Source organism: Nipponia nippon, unplaced genomic scaffold (assembly GCF_047370975.1).
Source record: "Nipponia nippon isolate SJK-2023a ecotype South Korea unplaced genomic scaffold, ASM4737097v1 scaffold_2, whole genome shotgun sequence".
NCBI classification, from domain to species: domain Eukaryota; kingdom Metazoa; phylum Chordata; class Aves; order Pelecaniformes; family Threskiornithidae; genus Nipponia; species Nipponia nippon.
Genome location: NW_028262336.1, coordinates 8,977,405 through 9,000,953, shown reverse-complemented (window position 1 = coordinate 9,000,953; position 23,549 = coordinate 8,977,405). Strand labels below are relative to the sequence as shown.

The following is a 23,549-nucleotide window of genomic DNA, read 5'->3' as shown; positions in this document are numbered from 1 at the left end:
TGTAAAATTTGATCCTAGACTCATATTCAAGGTTATGTGTCTGTGAAAGGTATGTTAACTTGTATATTTGGAAGACTGAAGTTTTTTATCATCTACTTGTGGCTGAAAAAATATCGCCTATTTAAAAGGGCATACTCAGATGGTAATCTCTCAAACTGTTCAAAAACATGAAGAGAAATTTTAAAACTCACAAGATTTACTGCCTTCATCTGCTTAGGAAATAAATAGACAACTTGATAAAGTTGTATGACAAGTATAGCCCTATATTTTAACGTTTGCAATCTTAAAGCAAAAAGATTGGGGAGAACTAAATTGTTCCGAGTCAAATGATGAAGAGTGACTTTCCACCCACTTTATTGACGCACATTTCAGAATTGTTTAAGTAGACACATGCCTCTCGTCATTTTCCGTAGTCTGGCTTTTATCCTATAACTGAGGCTGAAGTCTTGATTCTGCTGTCACTAGAGACAATAGTCGGCTTCTACCAGCTTCTTTGTTGAAAGGGGAGAAAGGAGGCTTGAATGGTGGCAGGACTTGAAAATGAAAAAAGAATTTGAGGAAACAATACGGCAAAGGTTTACTTTGGTTTGGTTTGGTTATGTGATCTTGCTGGCATTACTCTATTCCGTCCATAAAGTGTTTCCTGGCTGGCTGAAATAGCGTAGCACATTATTCCTTTGACATCACACAATTCACACGGAAATTGCCCTTAAATCTGACTGCGTTTATTTTATTCCTTAAGTATAGTAAAGATACCATACTTTACATCATCAGAGCAACTAAGTCTTTAAAACAAGCAAACAAACAATCAATCATAAAACACCCTCCCAAAGAATATGTAGGGAATAAAAGAGATGTAGGATGAAGTAATGCAGCAAAACCATGTAATGATTGACAACCATCTTTTAGATTAAACAATCCATATTTTTTTTTCTCTGAAAATGTTTGCAGCATTTTATTTTCCACGCAATAATTAAGTGTATTTGCCAAATTCTAGTTTTAACCATCAGTTCTTTTCTGCAAAACCTTCATATGGATAGCTCTTTTCTATTCATCCTAAATATTAAGAGGAAAACAAAGATGATCCTCCACAGGAATTTATTATCAAAGGGGGCTCTGAACTTCACAGGTTTAGCGTATGTGTAGTAAACAGTTTGCTTTTAATGGGAAATGTATGCATAGTTTTTAAAAACTGTAAAGATTTTTTTTTTCAATTTTTTTTTGTTTGTTTGTTTTACAGTTTGAGGTCTCTTGTGGACTTAAATTCTGCAGTTATTTTACTAAATCATTTACCTTGTCTAAGTAACTGCAGAACAAGCAATCTACACATATATTTTGTAGAACTTCGCCGTTTTGTGAAAGTGAGAACTGAATGTATAAATTTATGTAATCATCTCTCCCGCAAAATCCTAGTCCTCAGGCTTGCATTCATCTAATCAAAATACATCATTCCTTGTGCTGGAATTTACTCATTAATCAGGTAAACACTGTGAAGTCTAACACCAGAATTGATATATCACCCTGGGAGGAGACAATCAGTCCATTCTGTTTCCTTCCCTTTGTGTTTTGTAATTACGTTTATGTACCTGGCATGCAGTAACTCTAACCATAAACATCGTCATCTCTAGACATAGCACAGAATTATATGTTTATGAAGCTGGATAGTGTGTTTCATTATACATTGTAATAATTGGCAAGTACTGTCCTTTAGTGACAAATTATATATAACCATTTATTAACACTAAACATGTTCTTATTGCTATCACATCATTAGTTATTTACTGAAATATTTAGAATCGTTTTCATCTTCCACTTTGTGCTTCCTGTGTGGTTTTGCTTCCATGTCTCTCTTTCTGTGGTGACCATTCCTTTCAGTCATTTCTTTTGTGTTCACAGCACCAGTGTCTCATGTTAAAGTATGAGTATGTCACACTGTTTACATCAAAGAATGTATTCATTGTGGTTAAAGAGGAAAAAAAATAGAGAGTGGCAGGAAACTGGGAAATGAAAGTGAATCCTTTAAAAGAAGAAAGAAGTTCTTCAAGTGTAATTTCTGTCTAGCCATTGCATTTGCAAAAATAACTTGAATACTTAAGCATTTGAGCCGGACTTTCACAAGTAACTTAAGCAAGAGATCTGAGCCAGTGCTCAGTGGCCTTTTGCAAGGGTTGCATTTGAGAGACAGGGTAATATATAGGCACGATTAATTGAGTTTAGCAATAGGATCTACTTCATTATATTTCATTCAGACTTCCCTATTTGAAGATCATACTGGATTCTTTGAGTAAGGCATAGTAATTATTTGCTGTGAAAGATTTGAGGACTGGTGCCAGAAGTGGTAACAGAGCACTGATTTAAAAGGAGCTGTGTGCAGTAGTAGCCGTTGTGTCATCAGTCATGCAAGAAGGGAAGAAAGCAGCTTGAAGTATTTCAGCAAGCGGACTATTTGAAAGGCTCCATGAGCTGGACCGCTCTTGTATTCCACTGGGTCTTTGTCAAAGGGTGTGTTTTGTGATGTGACGTGGTTCAGTAACTTTTTTTTGGTTTATTTGTCAGCCAGGCATCCCATCATTTTCTTAATTTCAGGCCTCCCCTCCCTTGGCATGCACTTCCATGGAAAGACTGGTTAGTAAGCTTTTTCACGCTTTGTTTTTGCCAGGCTTGTTACAATATTTTCCACTTAGGACTAATTTATTCTTAACACAACAGCACAAATTCATAATGCCTTTTTTTTTTTTCTCCCTTCAACCTTTAAAACGCTGTCTAATACACCTCAAACTACCACTACATTTTTTCTCTCAGTTGAATCAAGTGCGAGCCTTTTTATTAACTTCACGGAGAAACTGGAGCTAACCAACAGTTAGAAATATCAACACATTTGTCTAGGACGTGGAAGAACTGGTTTAAAAAAAAAAAAGAGCAAGTTATTTCTTCATGTAAGGGATCGTACCAGAAATTTATCAAAGGAGATTTGTGAAATAGAGAATAGGCCTGAAATGAAAAGTACCACCTGTGAATCCAAACTAGGGTTAATGTTTAGTAGGAATAACTCCTTTGTTGCCATGTTTCCCAAGTTCGGTTCCTCCTGTCCTCCTCCTGGCTCCTGAAGGCTTCCCCGTGTGCTCACGTGGGATATAGGAAGGAGTGAGATTATTGCTTCCATCAGACTGTCTTAATTCCAGTTGTGGAGGAAGAGAGGAACATGAATGAGAGGGTCAAGAGAAGTTAGAGGAAAAATAGTTTAAGAAATGTTGCCTAAATCATTCTTGCTGTATCCCATGCTGTGGTAGTCAAGTAACTTACCTTGCTTGCTCTTGTTAACCATTTACTTTGCAGCTACCATTGAACCAGCATATTAAGCCTGGCTTACCTGGTGCCCTGGAAAAGTCAGAGGCATTTCTCTCTTTTCCTCTAATTTAGCCTTTAAAGCCTAAACTTTCTGCTTCCTGTATATTTTTTTACAAAAATGTCTGATGTTGCTTCACGTTATCCCTACAATGTTCTGTGCAAAACAGGAGAGCCTGGTTTCTTTTGTCCCAATTCTAGGCATGCCTTCTTTTGTTCAGCTTGCTCAGCTAAGTTAGTTGACAAGAAACGTGTTTCATATTAGTATAAACCATCTGACCTGTAAAAAAAACCCAAAGCATAATGAGGTCTAAATTTCTGTATTTGCTTTTGGTAGGTTTGGGGGCGGGTTCATGATTACATTTCACCATTAAGAAATGTTAGCTTTTGAAGGACTTCTGAGGTACTTCCAAGGTACTTCTGAGGTATGGGTTTGTTAGTTGTTGTTTCTGGGTCTGTTATGGGTGAATTTTCTCCACAAGCTTCATAGAGATAAATTGCTTTAACTTCTCTGTAGAACAAAATCCTCATTCCACTGATGACAGTAACAGCACTGTTAACTGACTTAGTAAAAGCTGAATTGAGTCCTAATAAGGCAGCGTCTGTGGAGATTCCAGCTTTTGTGGCACTGAAAAGCACCATACTCCAAAACAGAAAATAGTATCGTGGTTGTAACTGTAGTAGCATCTACGTAACTATTTAGAATCTGGAAAACAGCAAGTTTTCTTCGGGAAATGAAATAAGAAGCTTATAAACCTACATGATCAGTTCTTGCTTGAAGCATGCTCAGTAGATTGTGGAAAAAGCATGGAGATTGAGCAGGAAAAACAAAAGTAACTCTCCTATTGTATCTCAAAAAGAAAGTGATCTTTTATTAAACTGAATTAATACTAAAACTTAGTGCTACATTGATGCTTATCACCAATATTAAAGATTTCGTCTAAATACCAACATGTACTAAATACCCTGCAGTTTGCTCTGTGGAAGGAATTCATGCTCGTAGCACATTCAAGGCTGAGACCTTACCATCCTGTGTTCCATATCAATAAGCTTTGTCATTTTATAATCTGAGATTACCAGTTATGTGTACTGTATAACTGATCAAACGCTATGGGATTTCCAGCAAGATGGAGAGGGAAGAAGTGATCTTGACTTACATACCATAGGAATTAAATGTTATGTGAAACAGCTGGAAGAGTATAATTATGCACTAGTTTATTAAAATATGGTCAGCGATTCAGTTTAGGTACATTTAATGGCTGTTTAATAAACTGCCCATGCTTTACTCTGAAGATGTACAATTAGAAGAACGAATGAAAGTGAAAAGCCTATTATTATTATCAGAAAAATGAAAGAGCTAAGGTATTATAGGTGAATCTTTATTCTTTTCCTGATAATTTTTATATTAGAAGGGTTAAAAAAATCCAGAATAGCAGGGAAAATATTTGTAAATACACTTTGTGATTTAATGGATCTTGTTTATAATGTAAATGAATTTGGGAGGCTGTAACAGAAATACAGTGTGAGCTTCTGATCTTAGCTTTGTTCTTTGTGACTTATATTTTCCTTTGCTTGTGTAAAACTGCAACAAAATAAATCCAAAACATCATATACACTTCACATCTGAAAACAAAAATAAATATTAATCATGATGGAGTCAAGCTGCTGCAGAAATTGTACTACTCAGGTGGCATAAAATGGTGGTAAGAAAAGCAGCGAGCTTTGGGCAGTAGATAAAGAAAAGCTCAGAGGGATTCTAAATTAAGTAAAGCTTCTTTTTTCTAGCTCAGGCTGAGAAAAAACATGGACCTGAGGAATTTAAATCAACGCCTAAACCCGAATTGGTGCAAACTCAAAACATACTGGGTAACTAATTTTGCTGCTTTTTACCTTCTTCGTACATTAAATGCTTTTTTCATCTCCAGCAGAATTTTTCTGCTACTTGCTGCATCCCCTTTGTATTGACTCCAAAGGAAGTCCTAATTAAAAATTTGTGATTCCCTTTGTGTTTCCAGCAACTCACTTGTGAAATGTAAAGCAGGATGCATCTAGCTCTGGCTCAACCGTGGCTGTTATACATATGATTATTGCTAGCAGATTCGACTGGGTGATTCAATTTTATTTTTCAAAGTAATGCTTTCTGCCTATGTGATGTGCGTGATTGACATAACATAAAATTTCCATCGGTAAAATTAACCTTAGTGATAGAATTGAAATCATTGCCTCTTTGATTTTTCTTCTGATGACACGTTCATTTAAGTAGCATCAACAGTGATGCAAAGGGAAAAATTTATATTGCATGTGACATGGTATAATTGGTTTTGTCCTGCAGGAAAAAAGAGCTCTACTGATTTTTTTCATAGAGATGTCTTAGAACGAGAGACTTCTGATCTAAGTAGTTTTGATCTATTGTTAATTTTGTGATTTGGAGCAGCATCTACTTACTTCTTGCATTCAGAATTCTAAATTCTTCAATGTTGATTTTGTTGCCTGTATTTTAATCCCCAAACCATGCAAAATTATTAACACAAATTTAAACTTGAGGTTGCTTTTTTTTTTTAAACTTTGATTAAATTTTTCTAAAGCACAGATGGCGTACATTCAGGAGGATGTATGATAAAGCATTGGCATTTGCAGGACTGAAATACAGATCTTCCTAGGAAGAGGACTGCTAATGCTTCTCAATAAACATATTTTTACATAATCCTATTGATTCATATTAATGTCATACTCTCTCTTTTGTCTTTTTTCATTTACAGTTGCAAGCAGATTTCCAGAATTTACTGAAGCTAAACCATCACTCAATCTAGTTCTCGTTCTAACTTTTAATCAGTTTTAAAGCATAATCAACCTCACTTGGTTTTTGCCGTGCTTTTAAAGATTAAAATATGACATTTAATTAAGATGGGTCACCGCTTAACTTCAAACTAGATGGTCATAGTTACTGATGCGTGTTCATTATCAAATTCCTGTGATTGATGGATTTTTATATTACAATTAGGGAAAAGGTGATTTTGTTCATGTTCCACACACCTTTAAGTGACAAAGTTATGTGCTTTTTTCCTGGGTTGGAACTACTTTTTTTTCTTTTTTATTAAATATCATTGGTTTCAGGAGTGAGTGGTTTATAAGCCAAAATATAGTTCCATACTGTGTCTTGTAATATTCTTAATCAAGTAAAGCCTTGATTATTTCTTTTATCATAGCTTCTAATGAAATACAGCCACTTCCTTCTGGATCCAGAATCTCTGATGCTCCAAAAAGTCCATTGACAGAACTTGGTAATTACTTTCTTTGTAAATTTGAGTAAACTTCAGTGGGAAATGATCTAATTCTTTTGTTGTTTCTGTGGCTGGTAGGTTTTAATACTTCAGCTGCAATAATATCATTCGGTATGTAAAATATGGTAGCCATTAGCTTTTTCTTCACAAAATTTGCAAATTTCTTCTTTCATTCTGTCATGGTTTAACCCCACCTGGCAACTAAGCACCACACAGCTGCTCGCTCACTCCCCCCCCAGTGGGGTGGGGGAGAGAATCAGAAGAGTAAAAGTGAGAAAACTCGTGGGTTTAGATAAAGGCAGTTTAATAACTAAAGCAAAAGCCATGCATGCAAGCAAAGCAAACCAAGGAATTCATTCACTGCTTCCCATGGCAGGCAGGTGTTCAGCCATCCCCAGGGAAGCAGGGCTCCATCACGCGTAACGGTGACTTGGGAAGACAAAACGCCATCGCTCCGAATGTCCCCCCTTCCTTCTTCTTCCCCCAGCTTTCTATGCTGAGCACGATGTCATACGGTGTGGGATATCCCTGCGGTCAGCTGGGGTCAGCTGTCCCGACTGTGCCCCCTCCCAACTCCTTGTGCACCCCCAGCCTCCTCGCTGGTGGGGTGGGGTGAGAGGCAGAAAAGGCCTTGACTCTGTGTAAGCCCTGCTCAGCAGTAACTAAACTGTCCCTGTGTTATCAACACTGCTTCCAGCACAAATCCAAAACATAGCCCTGTACTAGCTGCTATGAAGAAAATTAACTCTATCCCAGCCAAAACCAGCACACATTCTAAGTCTGGTTTTGCTTTATTGTTGTGACAGGATGCTGCAGATTAATGCTTCATTATAAAAAACAAACAAAAACTCTTGAGGATATGTGGGCTAACTTTTATCTATAGAATGATGATGACAATTTATACTTAGCTAAAATCTGTACTCTTAGTTTTGTAATTTTCTTGGAAGTATCCCATAGGCTTCTGAGACTGTATTTCAGAGTTGGAGTACTGTTCCAGCCAACATCAGTTCTGTGGGTTTTCGTGTAGTTTGCCAAATACTTTAATATTTGGTTAAAATAGTGCCATAATTTGTAGATGTTGTTGTGGTTTAAATATTCATAAGTGTTTGCTTACTTCCAGATTCATGAGTTGTTTTGTGATGAACTTTAGGACACTTTGGAAAGGCCTGATATTTGAGAAAGTGTGGCACTGCTCACATTTTCAAAATAATTTTACCTGTGTTAGGTTCAAAATGTTATGGTCAAAATCTTCTTATGGGCAAACAGGAAACTTTTTCTTTCTTTTTTAAAAAGTTATATTTTATATACATATGCATGCACATTTACACGTATGTCTATATGTGTAGACATGTATAGACATGTATTTACATATATGTATATGCATATATATGTATATGTTTATAAAGTCAAGATTTTTTTTGCTAGTGTAATGGAAATCTTAACAGTCTATCTAATCCAAGAATCATCATTAGTCTAGATCTAACTCTTACAGTAAAACAAAGAATATTAATGCAGGTAGAGTATTTACATACAGAAAAAGCCTCAGTAATATAATTAAAATAGTAATGCACAAACTTCTTAGTTTCTACCCTTTTTCCTGGTGTTTCGCTCACCCTTCCACTGCACCTCTGCGTCCTAAGTTTGGTGATTTCATGCTTGTGTTCGTCATGAGTGGGGACATTTCAGCAAGTTACAAGCATCTGGAGCCCTGTGCTGGGGGGAATATGATGTTCATGTTGATGATTTCTTCCTCCTCTCTTCTTTCTTTCTTTCTTCCATTGAGAGACACCTTACATCTGAATTTACTGTATATAGTGCCATTTGTGTATGTTGGATACTATTTCTGTGTTCTTGTTGTTACCCCTAAAGTAAATTTTGTTCAGCTCCAGGTGTGCAGTTTTTATAACTGACCATCACTGAGCTATTTATGGCATGGGGTCTCCAGTGCCAAGCCTGGTCCCCATCTCTTATCATCCAATGCTTGCACTCCTCTGTGCCATAGCCTGTGTCTCCCCTTCTCAAGACCTCTGCTTTCATAACAGGCCTGTATTTCTCTACACTCTGTCATTGTGTTAATCATAAATATCTAATTCTACCGAAACATCTGCTTGTTGATGCTGTTTATAGAAACAGCTATTACACTAGTTAACTGGAGTGACCTTGAATCAGTATGGATTTATATTTCACTAAGCATTAGTCAAGAAGTTATCATATAATAGTGGTGGTTTATTTAGACAGCATGCTTTACTTAATGTAGTCTGCCAGATTTTCCAGGAACACCTCTTACTTCTTGAAATGCATATTTGAACCAAATTCTCAAGAACATGAAAAGGGTCTTCACAATTTGTTCTTAATTGCTACAACTTTTGACACGTCTTTTCCGGATATGTTTGAGGGGATATATATTTGTTTTACTTGTAGTGAAAGAAGTTTGGTTAAATCCATTTAGAGGCAGTATTGGGGAGAGAGAGAGAGACATTCAGTGATTTAAGAACCTATTTGCTATAAATGTAGCTGAAAACCTGAGAATTATTAGGGGTGGGAAGTATTTTTGCTTTCTGCTGGGGAATAATAACCTAATCCTATGTTTGTCTCAGTGGTAAAGGTAAAATAATAACAACAGTTGAGGCAAAATACACGTTTCATTCAAGCATTTATTCTGGTTTTGTTCTCATGTCTTCCATTCCTGCCAAATACTTTCACTTAGCAAAAGTGGGATTTAATTATGTGAGGCTGGGCCCAGCCATCGGGTCAGCTGGAGCATCTGCGCTCCCCGTGAAGTCAGTGCTGAAGTCAAAGATATTCTGTGAGAGCGAGGAGGGGGTCATACAGAGGAGATTTCTCTGCACTGTGCCTCCGCATGCCTTGATCACCTGCTGTCATAAAATCGGCAATGAAAGCAAAATTTAATTTCTGAAGTTTAAGAGCGTGTGACCCGTACTCTGCCCTAGTTCCCCTGAAGAGTTTTTTTTCTTTATTTTTCTATCTCGATTGTACCAGAGGGAGACATCTCCTTTGTTTTATAAACTTTCTGTGTGGTCGCTATATTTTTTAATTCAAACCTTTCTGAAAAGATAGCTTTGTTAACATGCCTTCAATGTTCTGATGCCTTTGGGAGATCTCTTGTAGTTCTTACGGTATGTAAATGGAGCAATAGAAGCTTTTGCCAAAAGCTGTGAATCATGCTGCTTTTGTTGGTATTATTTTCTTCTCTATAAATATAGAATAGAATAGTTCCAGTTGGACCTACAACAATCATCTGGTCCAACTGCTGAGTCCAGCTAGATCAGGATAGTAACCTGGGATCATCTTTGTTAATGTGAAAAGCTGGATTGAAGGTAAATGGGAAAGCAGATCCAATCTATGAAATAAAAGTCTGTTCACTTTTTGGCTTATATTCGTATTGCCTACATTAAAAATGAACCTTACACCTAGTTGTTTGAATGTTTTTCTCAATCTCACGCAGAGAAGTTTGATTTTAAAATTCTAGTATAACTGCTTTTCAAAAAACCTCATCTTGATAAAGACCAATTAAAAATACAGATGGAAATTTTCTCTTTCAAACATATTACAACCTAAACGGGCATAAGTGACTGGCGCAGATAAGTTTACTGGAAAGAACAGTACTTACTGGCCTGTACGCAGTTGAATAGGATCTGTTTCTTAGAAGCAGGACAGTAGCGCAAAACCTACATATGGTGGAAACTCGTTCATGATGGCCTTTAGGTAAGAATGCCCAATCCCACCTTGATTCCCTGTTTTCATTAAAGCAGCCTTCAGATTATCCATACTTCAAAGTGAAATAACCATAAGATCTTTGTAATAGCCTTCATTACAGCATAGCAGATAAAAGATGCTGTTTACTAACTCTCACAATTATTTCACTGACTTGGTTGTGCTACTCTTTTTTTTATCTTTTCCCATTATGCCTCCTTTTAAAGTAGTTATATATAATGTAATAGTAACCAGTTTATACAGACCTGTGAGTGCTGTGAAGATCAAATGTATTGTGTTTGGGTTGTAGCTGCTTTGCTGTGAAGAAAAACCTCTTAAGTAATATGGATTCAGCCTGGTTAAATCATGTATGCCAAAGTTTGAATGGGGTAAAAATTAACAGAAAGAAGAGACCTTCAAACCAAACAAAACGGTGCTAGTTACAGTTAAAATTAGATTTTGTACCACTTGCAAGGAGAGCATCTGTCTCAGTATCATAATTTTTTTTTTCATGTTTGCTCTTAGCTACTCAGAGTCCAGCCTTGAAATCTGTATATCTACCTTCTGCAGAAACCAGAGAGATGGAGATGGGTAATCAGCAGATTATTTCCATGATTTTTTTTTCTGTTACCTTAGCATCACGTAGATCTGCAAATGGTAATTTTAAGATCTGCTTTAAAATCTTGGCTACCAACACTCACAGAGAGCTGCTTATTCACCATTCTTGTGTCTGTGTAACCAGCTGAAAAACATATTTGTTACTGGCTTAAAAACTGCTTAAAGACAGTGTTGTCATATCTCACCGTAACCTTATTTCTTTTTGTATAGCTGCAGCTCTTATCCCAGAAAAATTCAATAAGATAATGTTCCTTGCTGATAAGAATTCTTTCGAGCATGTGGAACTCAATTTTCAAGGCCAGAAGACTATTGCAAGCCATCATCTCCTGTTGTCATGACACAGTTGCCTCACATCTCACTTTCAGGCCATCTGCCATCTTGCTTAGCTTTGCATTAGCATCATCTGGAATTGCGCAGCCTTCACTAAGCTATTTGATGTTAATCCATTAAGTAACAGGTCTCTCAGAATTTTAAGCTCAGATTCTTTTTTCAGCTTTTGAGGAAACAGAGCCTGTTTCTTCAGGATCCAAAACATCTGGTACCACAGAAGTGCAACCAACCAGACCTGGTAATGATTTCTTGTAGGATTAATCCTCTTGACAGTTAGGAATTTGCAGATGAGGCATAGTGCCTCTCATTAAATAGTTTGTTCAGTTTGACATAAATGAAGAATAACTGCAGGTATGAAAGTGCTGTATCAAATAGCAGGTTTCTGTATGACATCTTATATGAAATATTGAACTAGTAGTTTGGAGGTTTTTCCATATTTGGCTACAGCATGTACTTCTTAGCTTTAAAATTAAATTGGATTTAAAGTAAATACCAAATTTAAATAGTCCTGTCCACACCTGAGTTTCATAAGTGGAATATCCTGATTTGCTGAACTACTCAGAGTCCTAAGAAATGAATGGAAACTACAGAAATTCCAACACCTTTTGAAAACGTAGCTCTTCTTTTAGCCTTTCTATATAAGCATAGACATACTTCTGAGTGCCCAGATTTCAAAACTGGCACTATAAAAACATGTCATTGATGTCATTGAAGATTCAAACACTGGCTAGTTGGTCCTTAGAAAATTTCTATGATGTGTTTCTCTTATTTTATAGATGAGTTTTTAAAAGCTAGTTATTTACCTGGGGCCACTGGCAGTTATCCAAAAAAAGAAAAAAAGAAATAGTAAGATGAGAGCCAGTTGGAAAGATTTCACTTCATTAGCATGCCAGTAGTGTACTGCCTGATGCATATGTTTTTGGAAGAAATTAATTTTTGAAGGAAATCCATTACTAAAGGGGAGATTGATTGCAACTGTCAAACATTCAGATGTCTGACAGTTTATATGTTTCATTTGGTACAGTTCCTGCTTTGTTGTCCTTTTTCCTTCTCCAGTTTCAGCACCAGGATATCCTCCTCCTTGTTCCTTGGAATTCTAGAAAAAATTTCCATGCAGTCCCAGTCTGCTAATTTCTATTCATAAATTTGTTCTCCTTTTTTGAGCAGCTTTGTATTTCTCCTTTTTAACTCTACAGTTCAACTTCTTTTTGTGAGATTGTGCTAACAGTTTGGTCATTAGTTACGTTATGGGTCTGTGCGTTACTGCATGGTTTTGGAAATTGTTTTCAAGTCATACTTAATTGATTATTATACATTTCAGAGTCTACCTTTCTACGGAATGTAATGTGTTAAATACTACCTAGAAGTTTCTTCAGCTCATAAAAGAATATGATGCTGTTGTGCGATGGTTCTTGTCACTTCAAAACAATACAGCATGATTTTTGTTTTTATTTTCCAGCTTCACATGACTTCCTTCATGTTACTTCTACTCCCCAAACTTTTACAGCTTCAGAAATACCAGACACTGGTAAATTATAGTAATATTATTTCAGAAGCATACCCTTTTGTTTGATTGGTTAATGCTGAAAAGTTTGCTACTGCTTCAATGTTGATGATTTCAGGCGGTTACTCCATAGTGCTTGCATTGGGTGTTGCCCTATGTGTTAGCTTTTCAAATCCTGTAACAGCATCCTAATTCCTGGGATCAGGCACAACGCAGGTTTAAAGTAAGACTGCAGCTAGCTTACAGAGCCTGAATAATGCAGTATCAGTCAAACAGATGTGTCAAAAAAAGATTTAGATTTTGCAAGGCTTAAGACTGTTACAGTCAACTAAGATATGGTACTTTTTAGTGAGAAGATTGTTTACTTTCTTTGTTTCTGTCTGTTTTTCAATGTCCACATACATTTTGCTGTGATTTTTCCTATGTATTGTCTTAAAATAAGAAAGTAAACACATCTCAGGCCAGACCTTTCTAACTAAGCTATACTTTGGGTTACAGCTTTGGAGATAGGTTGTTGTTTTTCCTGTAGCCTTTGGTATGTGAGGATGCTTAAGTTTTTTTAGGCTTTGCTTGAACATGAACAAGTATGTGCATAAGAGGTGAGGGCAATGGGGACGGGCTAGGAGGGGGTGGAGGGGAAAGAAAAGCAGTTCATTGCACAAAACTACTCTGAGCAATGCAGCTGTAGTTTATTAAGTTCTCTGCTGTATAACCTGCTGGTTCTTGGCATCCCAATAGTTTTCAAGAGTTCAGTTTTGCTGCACTGTTTTATAAAGCAACCTACTCCCAGGCAGTGATTTTAATCAAGTTAGTTCATTCTGTTATATGGGATACCTGGGCCCAAATCTGACTGAAAAAAATTGCCCAAAACTGAGAAACTGCAGAGAGCTAAGTGACTTAATGAAGTGGTACTGAGAGACTTTAATCTTCTGAATTCACAATTTTTCCTAAATTTTCTGAGGAATTCTTAACTTAATGGAAAGATGTGGTATAATTTGCAGAGCTGTTTTTTCAGGTGCTATTTAAGGCAAGTGCGTGTAAAACTATATATAGATTGTTTTTCAAACTCTCTGTGAACATTTACATACATGGGAAAACTAGAGTAACACCTTCAGCTAAGTAGTTAGTCAGGGTATTTAAAATACTTAGCAAAAAGAAAGTTCCTTTTGTAAATAAATAAAACAGTAATTAAAAAAATAATACTCTGCAGAGCAGTGGAGGGTAAAATTTCCCTCCCCCAAAGCTTCCTTCTTAATTTATTTACATGAAGTTATTTCTCAGGTGTATTTACATTTTTTTTTTCCTGCAGCTAGAGATACTACTGAGTTGGAAATATCCATGCCCGTAATTACTACAGAACCTGAGTTGTTAGAAACGGCACTGGGTAAAATTGATGACTTTACTTAGTTGTAAAGATTTTCTTTTCATTTTTATCCTTGCTGCTATTTTTGGAAGCTTAGTATTGCTTTAGTTGTGACCATCCCAGTAATTCATACCACTTACTGCTGCCATTAACTAGATTCTCATCTGCACTCATCATTCATCTTTGTAGATGGAGGATCGGGGGCATAGAGGTGGGTTCCCTTTAGTTGGTTGGGTTTGGTTTTCTCATTATTGAGGTTCCCAGCTGCGGACCTGCCTTTCTCAGTTTTGTGTTTTCTTTTCCTGTACTGAGAAAACTTAACTGTGAGAGGGAATTAAGCACTTAACATATATTTCTGTGTAATGGTTCTGTGAAGAGGTTGTTTTGACTGACTTTATAGTGGCTGGCCCACTGACTGTATTCTGGATCAAAAGGTGTTTTCTTCCTACCTGCAATTCTTAATGTGCTAAAATTATTAAGTAGTAATAAGAATTCTCATTAGTATGAATAGTTAGGTCATGTGGTTTCCACACTGATTTCCACACCTAACAGTTCATGAGACACAGTAAGGCCTAGCTGATTTGCAAGCAAATTTCCTTGTGCTTCCATTTTAACAACGCACCATTTGTCTGCTGAGTCCTGTGCTATCCATAGTACCTCTGAGGCAATTAAGCCTTTTAACACAAGATTATCTCTTTGGATTTAGGTGAAAGGAAGCCTCTTTCTTCAAGATCCACAACATCTGGCATGCCAGAAATGCCACCAATCTCAGCTGGTAATGATATCTCTCTTCATTGTAGTTAATCGTGACATGTAGGCAGTCTCTCAAAAGGCATAGCAGTGCTTTGCTAAATGGAGGGTTTATTCTGACTTGCTCTGTGTAAAAGCGTAACAGGAGAGAGAGTCCAGTTGTATCTGCTGCAACATTTGAGAAATTTGGAATGAAATGTTAGAATGATAAAATTAATTCTTCTTATGTTTGTAAACAATTAGCTAGATTGTCCTGTGGGGTTGTGGTCCATTTTTTTGTGAAGGATTGTATATATATATATATGGAGGCCTGTTATTTGGAATGGTTAAATAAGTGCTAACATGTCAAATTTGGTCCTCTTGTACATTGGATGCAAAAGCCTCTCCACAGGTGGAAAAACTTCAGCGGCTGTTCTTAAGAATACCCCATGAGTTTTTAACCATGGGAAGATGCCAGTTACTGATTTCATTAGTGAGTCATTGAATGTTGCTAGAAAAGGTTCACATAGAAGGGACCTGAAGATAAGGGTTTCAATTTCCAAAGGCTGTGAATATCAAAAAATCTCGGAGAAATCACTAGGCACCATTTCGTTATTACCACCAACTTCATCTTTGTGCATGCTTGAAAACTGTCACCAACAGTCTTGCCTCCCTTACATCTGGAGTCAAGGCCATGGTGTAGCAAGGATGCACAGTGCAAATGAGTACACATAGACTAGATTTTACACTGGTTTATGTACTAGCTTGTGCATTTTCTCTGTGCAAAATTAGGATAAGAGAGTATGAGAAAGTCACTTCAGTGAAGTTACTTCTTCTTCAGTGTACAGTAGGATGATGGACTGTACAGGTGTAAGTGGTTGAAGGATGTCACTGCGCATTACTCTGCTGATGGAGAGCTATTTAGCTACTCAGTTTCTAAGAATATTGTGTTAGTTGCAACCATGGCAAGGCGGTTGCCTGCCGATTTGGTCGGTGAGTCACAAGATACTGCCAGGAGAAGGGATGTATTGCCCTAAATCCAGACCTTTGGGGTGTTGTGAACCGGTGCTGCTTGTACTGCTGTGGCAAGACTGTGTGGCTCTCTCAAGATCATTTCCCTATCTGACCGTAGCAACCCAGAGACCGGACCTGGAATCCACCTCATCTCCTTCACTGGAAACCACAAGGACTGTGATGGGTAAATAGCCAGTGATTCCCTTCCTATGTCACGTACTTTGGCACCGCTTTTCTCTGCAGCGATGAGCCTGTTCAGATGTTTGGATGTCCTGAAAAGCGGGTCCATGATGCGGTTGGTCCCTTATGGCTCCTTATTAGAAATGGCTGCATTTGGAAGCTTTCTGCTACCTTTTTTGGGGTTCCCCTTCTAGGTTTCCTCTGTTACTTTGGGCTACCTATGCCAGTTGAAAGACAGCATCATGCTGCTACGGGGAGCGATGGTGTGACGTGGACGCCTGCCCTGAGCAGGGCCACGTCTCCTCGTTCATAGCTCTGTCTTGATACCACCCATGTGACAGCAGCCTGTCTGAGGAGCTGAAGGTGGTCTTTGTGTTTGATCTTAGCTACTCGAAGACCAAGGCTGAAGTCCACCACTCCTTCCTCCCCGGCCACCCAGCAAACCGTGATGGGTAACTAGCAAAACTCTTCTTCTTTCATTTTCTCCTCTCTCTCTCGCTCCCCATCACACCTCCCACCGCAAACCACCTGGCATCCTTGTCATCTTCCATGGAGAGTATGAAGACTTGTTGGTGCAGCTTGTCCTGCCGAAGCACTCACCACACTTGTTCTGCGATTCTGTTGTTTGATCCCGTGCTTTTTCCATTGCTGACAAGCGTTTTCTGCGGGGACTGAGTGACAGCTCACGTAGAGAACGTATTATCGCACCTTGCCGTCAGCTGCCATCCCCTGCTTATTTGTGTTTTGGTAGCGGGTCTTTCTTTCTCTGTCACATTCAAATAGGATCGCGTTCTTAGGAGGCAAATCCTGACAGCGCTGCGGTTTCAGCTGCCCACCAGGGTTTGCTGGTCCAAGGATGCAGTTACTGGTTGCTTCACTGCTGACTGTCAAGGCGGCTGGTTGTCATCTGCCCACACCTTTACGTTGCCATTACCTGGAACTGGGAATGTTCTGCCCTGCTGCTGCTTTTGGGGTCGCGTTAGGGTTTTAAGAACGGTGCCTCTTTTCAGCTTTTGGTGAGTCACGGCACGTTTGTTCAAGGTTCAAAACACGGGCAGCCTTTGGCGCCTGGCCATGCTGCGGACCTAGTTGGGTAACGATATTTCTCTTCAGATCTGGTAACGATGCAAGTCGGGAATTGTTCCCAGATATATTGTTGTGCTTTTAGCCCAACTGTTACTTGTCTCGGGCCTTCGTTGGGGTGAAGCAGAAGTGTAGAGATGAAACGGCCGTACCTGAAAAGCCGTGTTTACTGAAGGCATTGGTTGTGGCACTTGGTGACAAGAGGTGGAGATGCTCGTGGCGATAGGTTCTTTCCCACTGGGAGCTGTACAAGACCAGTCGTGTGGCCTGGCGGTGTGTTTTGGCCCACGAGGGAACAAAGCGATACATGAGCAGGGTGGTAAGCCTACAGACCTGAAGTCGAGTGCAAGTTAAAAGTGTAGTGAACCATATTTAGTGTCTTGCAGTGTTATTGTGGCACTTTTGTTTGTAGCAGTCTTGCTTTCATATCAGCTGACATATGTCAGGCACATCAGGGTCTTTTCCAGGGATGTTACGTTTCTTGCTTTGCATTAAGTAAAGGACTTTTCTTAGCTTTCTTGGTTTTACAGTGGAGAAATCAGGTACTTGTTATTATAAGAAAAGATATAAATTTGGCTTGGCTAAGGATATTTCTTTCTCTTTCCCTCTCTGGTGGTGATGTCTGAATTGATTTTCATGTTCTTTTATTTTGCCATTTTTTGATTGGATTTGTTTCCGTATCATCATCTTATAAACTTGCTTTCTCTTTGCCTCCCTTTGCCCCGTATTCTTGAGCTTTTTCAGTCTTACATTCGTGCTAACCTCATGGGAATTTTTTTCCATTCTACTTGTGACGTTCCATTTCATTTTTTGCATCATATTTATGTTTTTTTACACATTTTTTATATTAACCTCTTTCTTTTTTAAATTTTGCAGAATATGTTTTTATGTCTCTTCAGTTCCTTATTATTCAGACACTAAACCATCGAGTCCGTGGTTGCAGATGATGCCATGGTGTGATGGTTCTTGTATCGTTTAAATAATAAGCCATAATTTTTTTTCCAGCCTCACATGACTTCCTTCATGTTACTGCTACTCCGCAAACATCTACATCTGCAAAAATGGCAGAGCGAGAGACTGGTAAATGGCACTTGTTTTATTTCCAATCCTTGATCTTTCTTGATATTTCAGTAGTACTATTCCAGTGTTTGTTATTTGTCCTGGCTTTTTCATGTTGCCTGCAGTGGTCTTTCATTTGTTCATTAAGGCTCCATGTTATTTGTAATAATTGCCAGTGTCCAGCAGTTCTAGCCTCAAGTAGGTGATCCTGATATGATCTGGCTATTGGAGGGTAGTATCATATTATTGAAGGGTTGCGGGGGGGAGCGTGGGGAAGAATTTAGCAGATGAGAGGAAATTGTCGAGCTTTGATGAATTTTGGGTTGTCAGTGTAACAGTTATCCTTTGGGGAGGGAATGTTGTGTCTTTACCTAGTAGGCACTTTTCAAAGAGATTTGTTGGTTGAACATTTGTTTCCTGTTATAACTTTTTAAAATAGTCTCTAATATTCAAAAGACTGCTGCAGTACAGCATTTTAGTATTAAAAATAATTTTTACAGTTATTTCTGCTAATAATTTCTTACTTCTCCTCATGTATTTATGGAGAACATAGTTTTTAGGCAGAATATGTGCATTTGTATTTGAGCATGAGATTTTTCGCAGAATATGGTCATAAAAAAAAGTAGAGGGTTGCTGTGAGGTTGTCATCTGTGTTTCTGTTCATGCTAGGATGATTTAAGCAAGTGATATTTTATTACATCATTGTATCAAACATCATTCTCTTTCTGGGGACCAGCTTCAAAATCTGTTGTCTTGGTTCTGCAGTATACTATGCTGAGACAACAAAGCAAGAATATACAAAACTGGCTTCTGATTGAAAAATTTGTTGAAGCTGCTTCTTCATCTCCTCTTTATACGTTTACAAGTGGTGTTCAGTATTGTATGGACAATGAGCATTAGTCTTTTTGAATGCACTTACATAAGTGCTATACAATACTTGTGCTTCAAAGATGCAAGTCTTATGACCTGACTGAAATATCTTTATTTGTAGAACTGTTGAACACTCACAGATTACGTGGAATCATAGGATTGTGGATGCTTCACATTTACTAAATGTACAGACACAGTATTAGGAGTCTCAGGAAGCATTAAGTGTACAGATTCAAAAGTGCTGGGTGGTATAAACTGTAAAATACATTGAGAATAGTAAGGCTGTGTTTCTCTAGTCAGGATGTTTAAAGTAGAATATAAATCTCAAATAATGTAAAATTAATTCAGGCCTGGGTTTTCCACTCATTTGCATTTTTGTACTCTTTATTTTGTTGGTGTAGAATTAGTGGAAGAGGTGGCGGAGTTGCTCTGAAATCAGTTTGGTTGGCAATAACTATGTGCAGGGAGAAGTAGCTGCCCAAGGTACAAAGCAGTGGTTTATCAGACCTTGAAGTCTTCAGTGTAAAACAGCTGTATCTTTTCTTGGTCCTTTCAAGTTACACATTCCAGCTCAGTGCTGATGATTTTTCATTTTAAAAATTCCAAAACTTACTAAATGGACAGGTTCTTGCATTTCTTGCTGCATTGGTTAAGTGCAACTTAGTAAACATAGCTACTGAAAAAGAGAATTTCTTAGCAACGTATTTGTGAGAGGCAATGTGATCTAAAATCCTAACACATGAAAATGACATATTTCTCTATTACAGTAACTATTCAAGCACCTTTCAAACCTGTTACATCTGACAACAGTGAAGTGGAATTGGGTAAATGATCATTAATGTTTTTTGTCACCTGGAGATTAGCTTGTTACAACATACATACACTATTCATGTTTTCACTAGTGTTATTTGTTAAACTTTGCTCGGTGTTCTTTTAGTTTCTCATCATAGATAAATTCAGAGAAGCCTTAGCTTTTATCTGTTACAGAATTCACTCTGAACACAAACATGATGCAGCTGTGTTAATACTCCATGGGTGGTACTGACAGTTATCCTGCCTCTGCGTGAATGCAGTATTTTTGTTTCCTTTTAAAGTTGAGAACTCTATTTTATCCAAGGTCATTTCAGTCAAATCAAACTGTCTTCATTAGATGGAAAACTTTTAGCAGCTAGTCAAGCGTGACTTTACTGCTCTCTGCAGCACGTTCTCTCAGAACTACCACAGCATTCTCAGTTGATGTAAAGAATCGGGCTACTTAGATTTCTTATTACTTGTCCTTCAACTTGAATCAGTCATGGGTATTCCTAACATCAAGAGCATCTGCTCTTCAGTTTTGCATATACCGCTGCCCATAGAAATAGACCATGTTTCTTTCATGCCGGCTGTATAGTTTTTCTAACAGAAATGGTGGTCTGAATGATCTGATAGAGTCTGATGTTTTTTTGCATTTGTGTTTTCATTAAAATACTGTCATGAAACCATAAAAATGTTTTTAAGCCATTTTCCACCAAAGGATGGTCTTTCTCAATAATCCTGTTTATATCAAAGTAACTTTGTGGCAGTTGTGGGGGAAGTCCGATCCCTGGGCAAAATATGAATTTTTTGACTGTGTTCAGGAACGGGTTTTGATACCACCTGTGTGAAGACTGGCTGAGATACTGCCTCAGTATCCTAAGACTTTTGCTGTTTTGTTAGCTTCCCAGAGACCAGCTTTGATCAACATCTCTTTCTTACCTGATAACCAGATGTATAGCAATAGGTAAATAGCACATACTTGCATTATAGTTCCACTTTCTCATCACTGCCCTGGACCGTAGGAAGACCAGAAGTCATTATCTTTAAACAAAATGTGTGTCTCGGGTTTCTTGTGCAGTACTTTCATGTCAACTGTTTCTTTTTATTGGCAAGTAGAAAACATTCTGCTCAGACTGAATAACTGAGGAACATATTGTATATTACTGTAAGCAGTTTTTATGCAGGTTTAGTTCTTATTCGAAATTTTCTCTACCTAAGCTCTTCAAAAGGATACAAATTCGGTGTCCTGGAAATGTAATAGATATGAGAATACCACTCTGATCGAACTCATGTTGTTTCCATGCTGTAGGAGACATCAGCTTGGTTGTTCTTCTGTCAGTCATCCTACAACTGACTCTCAGGCCATTTACTGTCTTGATTTTTATTTGTATCAATGTTTTCCTTTTACAAAATAGCTTCTGCCAGCTACGTACTGTGTTATTTTAGTGGCTTTGATGCCACTGCAACTTTTAAAACTCAGATTCTCTTTTCAGCTTCTGATGAAACACAGCCTGTTTCTTCAAGATCCACAACGTTTGCTATTGCAGAAATGCCATCAACAAAATCTGGTAATGACATTTCTTGAAAAATGTAATTTTATTAGTGTTAGAAATTCTCACAAGAAATGTCCTTATACTTTTTGTTTTATTGTTAATTTACATTTCTTTACCTTGGGGTTAATATTATTACAGGAGAAGGTGGTATATTGCTGCATTTGGGACAACAACATTGAAATAGCAGGCTTTTAGGATTATTGTGACACGGAATAGTGGAGTATTACAGTTATATCTTTTTTTTTTGGTAATTTTATATTACAGATAAATCATAATTTTTCTGGAAGTTTTAAGGAGAGAGATTACTCAGATTAATGCTATTTGTACTTTGGTTGAACATGAATCTACTCATACAATAATTACTGATTTACAAGACTGAGCCCTGCCCCGATTCAGCTGTCCGGATTTTGCAAAAATGCCATATCAACAGATTCCCTGAAATTGGTACCAGCCACCAGTGGATAGTTATTCTAAACAAATAAATAAATAACAGTACTTTTGTCACTCATAATACTCTATTTGTGTGGTAGCATTTCCCTAAAATCTTTTGCTTCAGTATTATGATGACAGAAATCTTTATTGTGATTTGAGAGGTTCACGCTGAACATGGTATTTGTTTGGTTTGGTTTTTTTACAGTAACTGTTCCAATACCTTTGCAATCTGTTATATTTGACTCAAGTAAAGTGGAACTGGGTAAATTATTATGATGTTTTCTTAATGTCTAATACGATAATTTCTCAGACAAGCACCAATATATTTTCTTTTACTGGCTTCTGGTTGTGAAAACTTATTTTTCAGCCTCTTTTATTTCAGGTTTTAGGATAAATTCTAAAGCCTCTCAATAGTTCATGTTTTACAGAACACATATATAGTGTGGTTAGGTTAATATCCATGATTCTGACAATTTTCCTGTTTCTCTGTGAGTGCAATGTTTTCTTTCTTTCTAAAGCTGAAAATTTTATAAAACTTCATGCTGTTTCAAGTGGTTTGCACTGTGAATGTTCATTTGATGGAATTCTTTTCAGCATCTAGCATACTGGCTGCCCCTTCCAACCTCAATTATGCTGTGTTTCACTGATTCTGTGATACTGCTTTAGGTTGATACCACATGCTTTTGTTATGCAGTGAACCATTCCCACAAGACTTTTAGAAATGCAGGCTAGCTGGATTTAATGTGTATCCCACATTGCATCACATGTGTTTATAAACTAAATGATAAAGTTACTAACTTTGATGTTTAGTAGTGAGCTTTTGTGTGCAGACAAAACAATGCTTCTTGTAACTTGAGCTATTAATTTAATCTGTGTCTTTGCCTACAGAGGCTATCTTCAGGTTTTTTCCATGCTGGATGTATATGTTTTCCAACTTGTGTGCAAGTGATGTTTTAGGTTGAGTTAAGCCCTGATTTGTAACTCTGTGCCTAATTTCTAATGTGAAGGCATGCTGTATCAAAATAGCATTAGGCATTTGCAGCTCCTTTTTTAAAAGACTTATCTGGAACATCCAAACTAAAGTGTAGGGGAGAAGGGGCTTGCTGTCAGCTGTTGCTGTTGGACAGAATTTTAAAATCAGATGCAGACAGCTGGCCTTGTAGTAAATCCCTCAAAATTAGATGTTATGTATCAAAAAAAACCCCAACCTACCCCACAAGACAAAGAATGGAGTAGGCTACTGCAAATATCAATTAGAAGTGTGTATACAAGAAATCTAAAATAAATTTAGACCTTTTGGATCTGCTAGTAAAGGGCCAAAGATCACCTTATCTAAAGACTGATCTCATTCATTGTTTGAGATTGTTTTCATATTTGATCTTAGCTACCCAGGGACCATACCTGAAATTCACATCTCATCCCTCCATGGAAACCAGAGGGAGCACGATGGGTAAATAGCATATAATTCCATTGGCTTTTCCATCCCTTGCCTTCACTTCCATTGGCTGTGGACAGCGCTAAGATTCATTCAGACACATTGCTTTGAAGACTACTTGGTGTTAGGTGCTTTTTTCCCCCTTTTTTTCCCCCTCTCAACTCAGCCATTTCTCTATAATCAAAGCGGAAAAATAATTTACCACACTGACTAAATATCAGTCTAAAAAAAGACCTCTGCTAGC

The 23,549-nt window shown here is 37.6% G+C and overlaps 1 protein-coding gene across 19 annotated transcripts in view; it reads left to right on the top strand.

Annotated features, from left to right (window-relative positions):
- The window catches only part of ABI3BP (ABI family member 3 binding protein), a 164,467-nt gene that overhangs the window by 61,727 nt on the left and 79,191 nt on the right, over positions 1-23,549 (top strand). For 14 of the 19 annotated variants that reach the window (XM_087756351.1, XM_087756350.1, XM_087756346.1 and 11 more), the window contains exons 11-23: positions 5,131-5,211; positions 6,552-6,626; positions 10,866-10,931; positions 11,452-11,526; positions 12,748-12,816; positions 14,102-14,176; positions 14,862-14,930; positions 16,017-16,082; positions 16,465-16,530; positions 18,167-18,241; positions 19,858-19,914; positions 21,379-21,453; positions 23,255-23,320. In XM_087756351.1, the coding sequence (XP_087612477.1) occupies positions 5,131-5,211; positions 6,552-6,626; positions 10,866-10,931; positions 11,452-11,526; positions 12,748-12,816; positions 14,102-14,176; positions 14,862-14,930; positions 16,017-16,082; positions 16,465-16,530; positions 18,167-18,241; positions 19,858-19,914; positions 21,379-21,453; positions 23,255-23,320 (915 nt within the window). The remainder of the gene's footprint in view (positions 1-5,130; positions 5,212-6,551; positions 6,627-10,865; positions 10,932-11,451; positions 11,527-12,747; positions 12,817-14,101; positions 14,177-14,861; positions 14,931-16,016; positions 16,083-16,464; positions 16,531-18,166; positions 18,242-19,857; positions 19,915-21,378; positions 21,454-23,254; positions 23,321-23,549) is intronic. The other 5 variants (XM_087756348.1, XM_087756359.1, XM_087756361.1 and 2 more) reach the window with 3 other exon arrangements.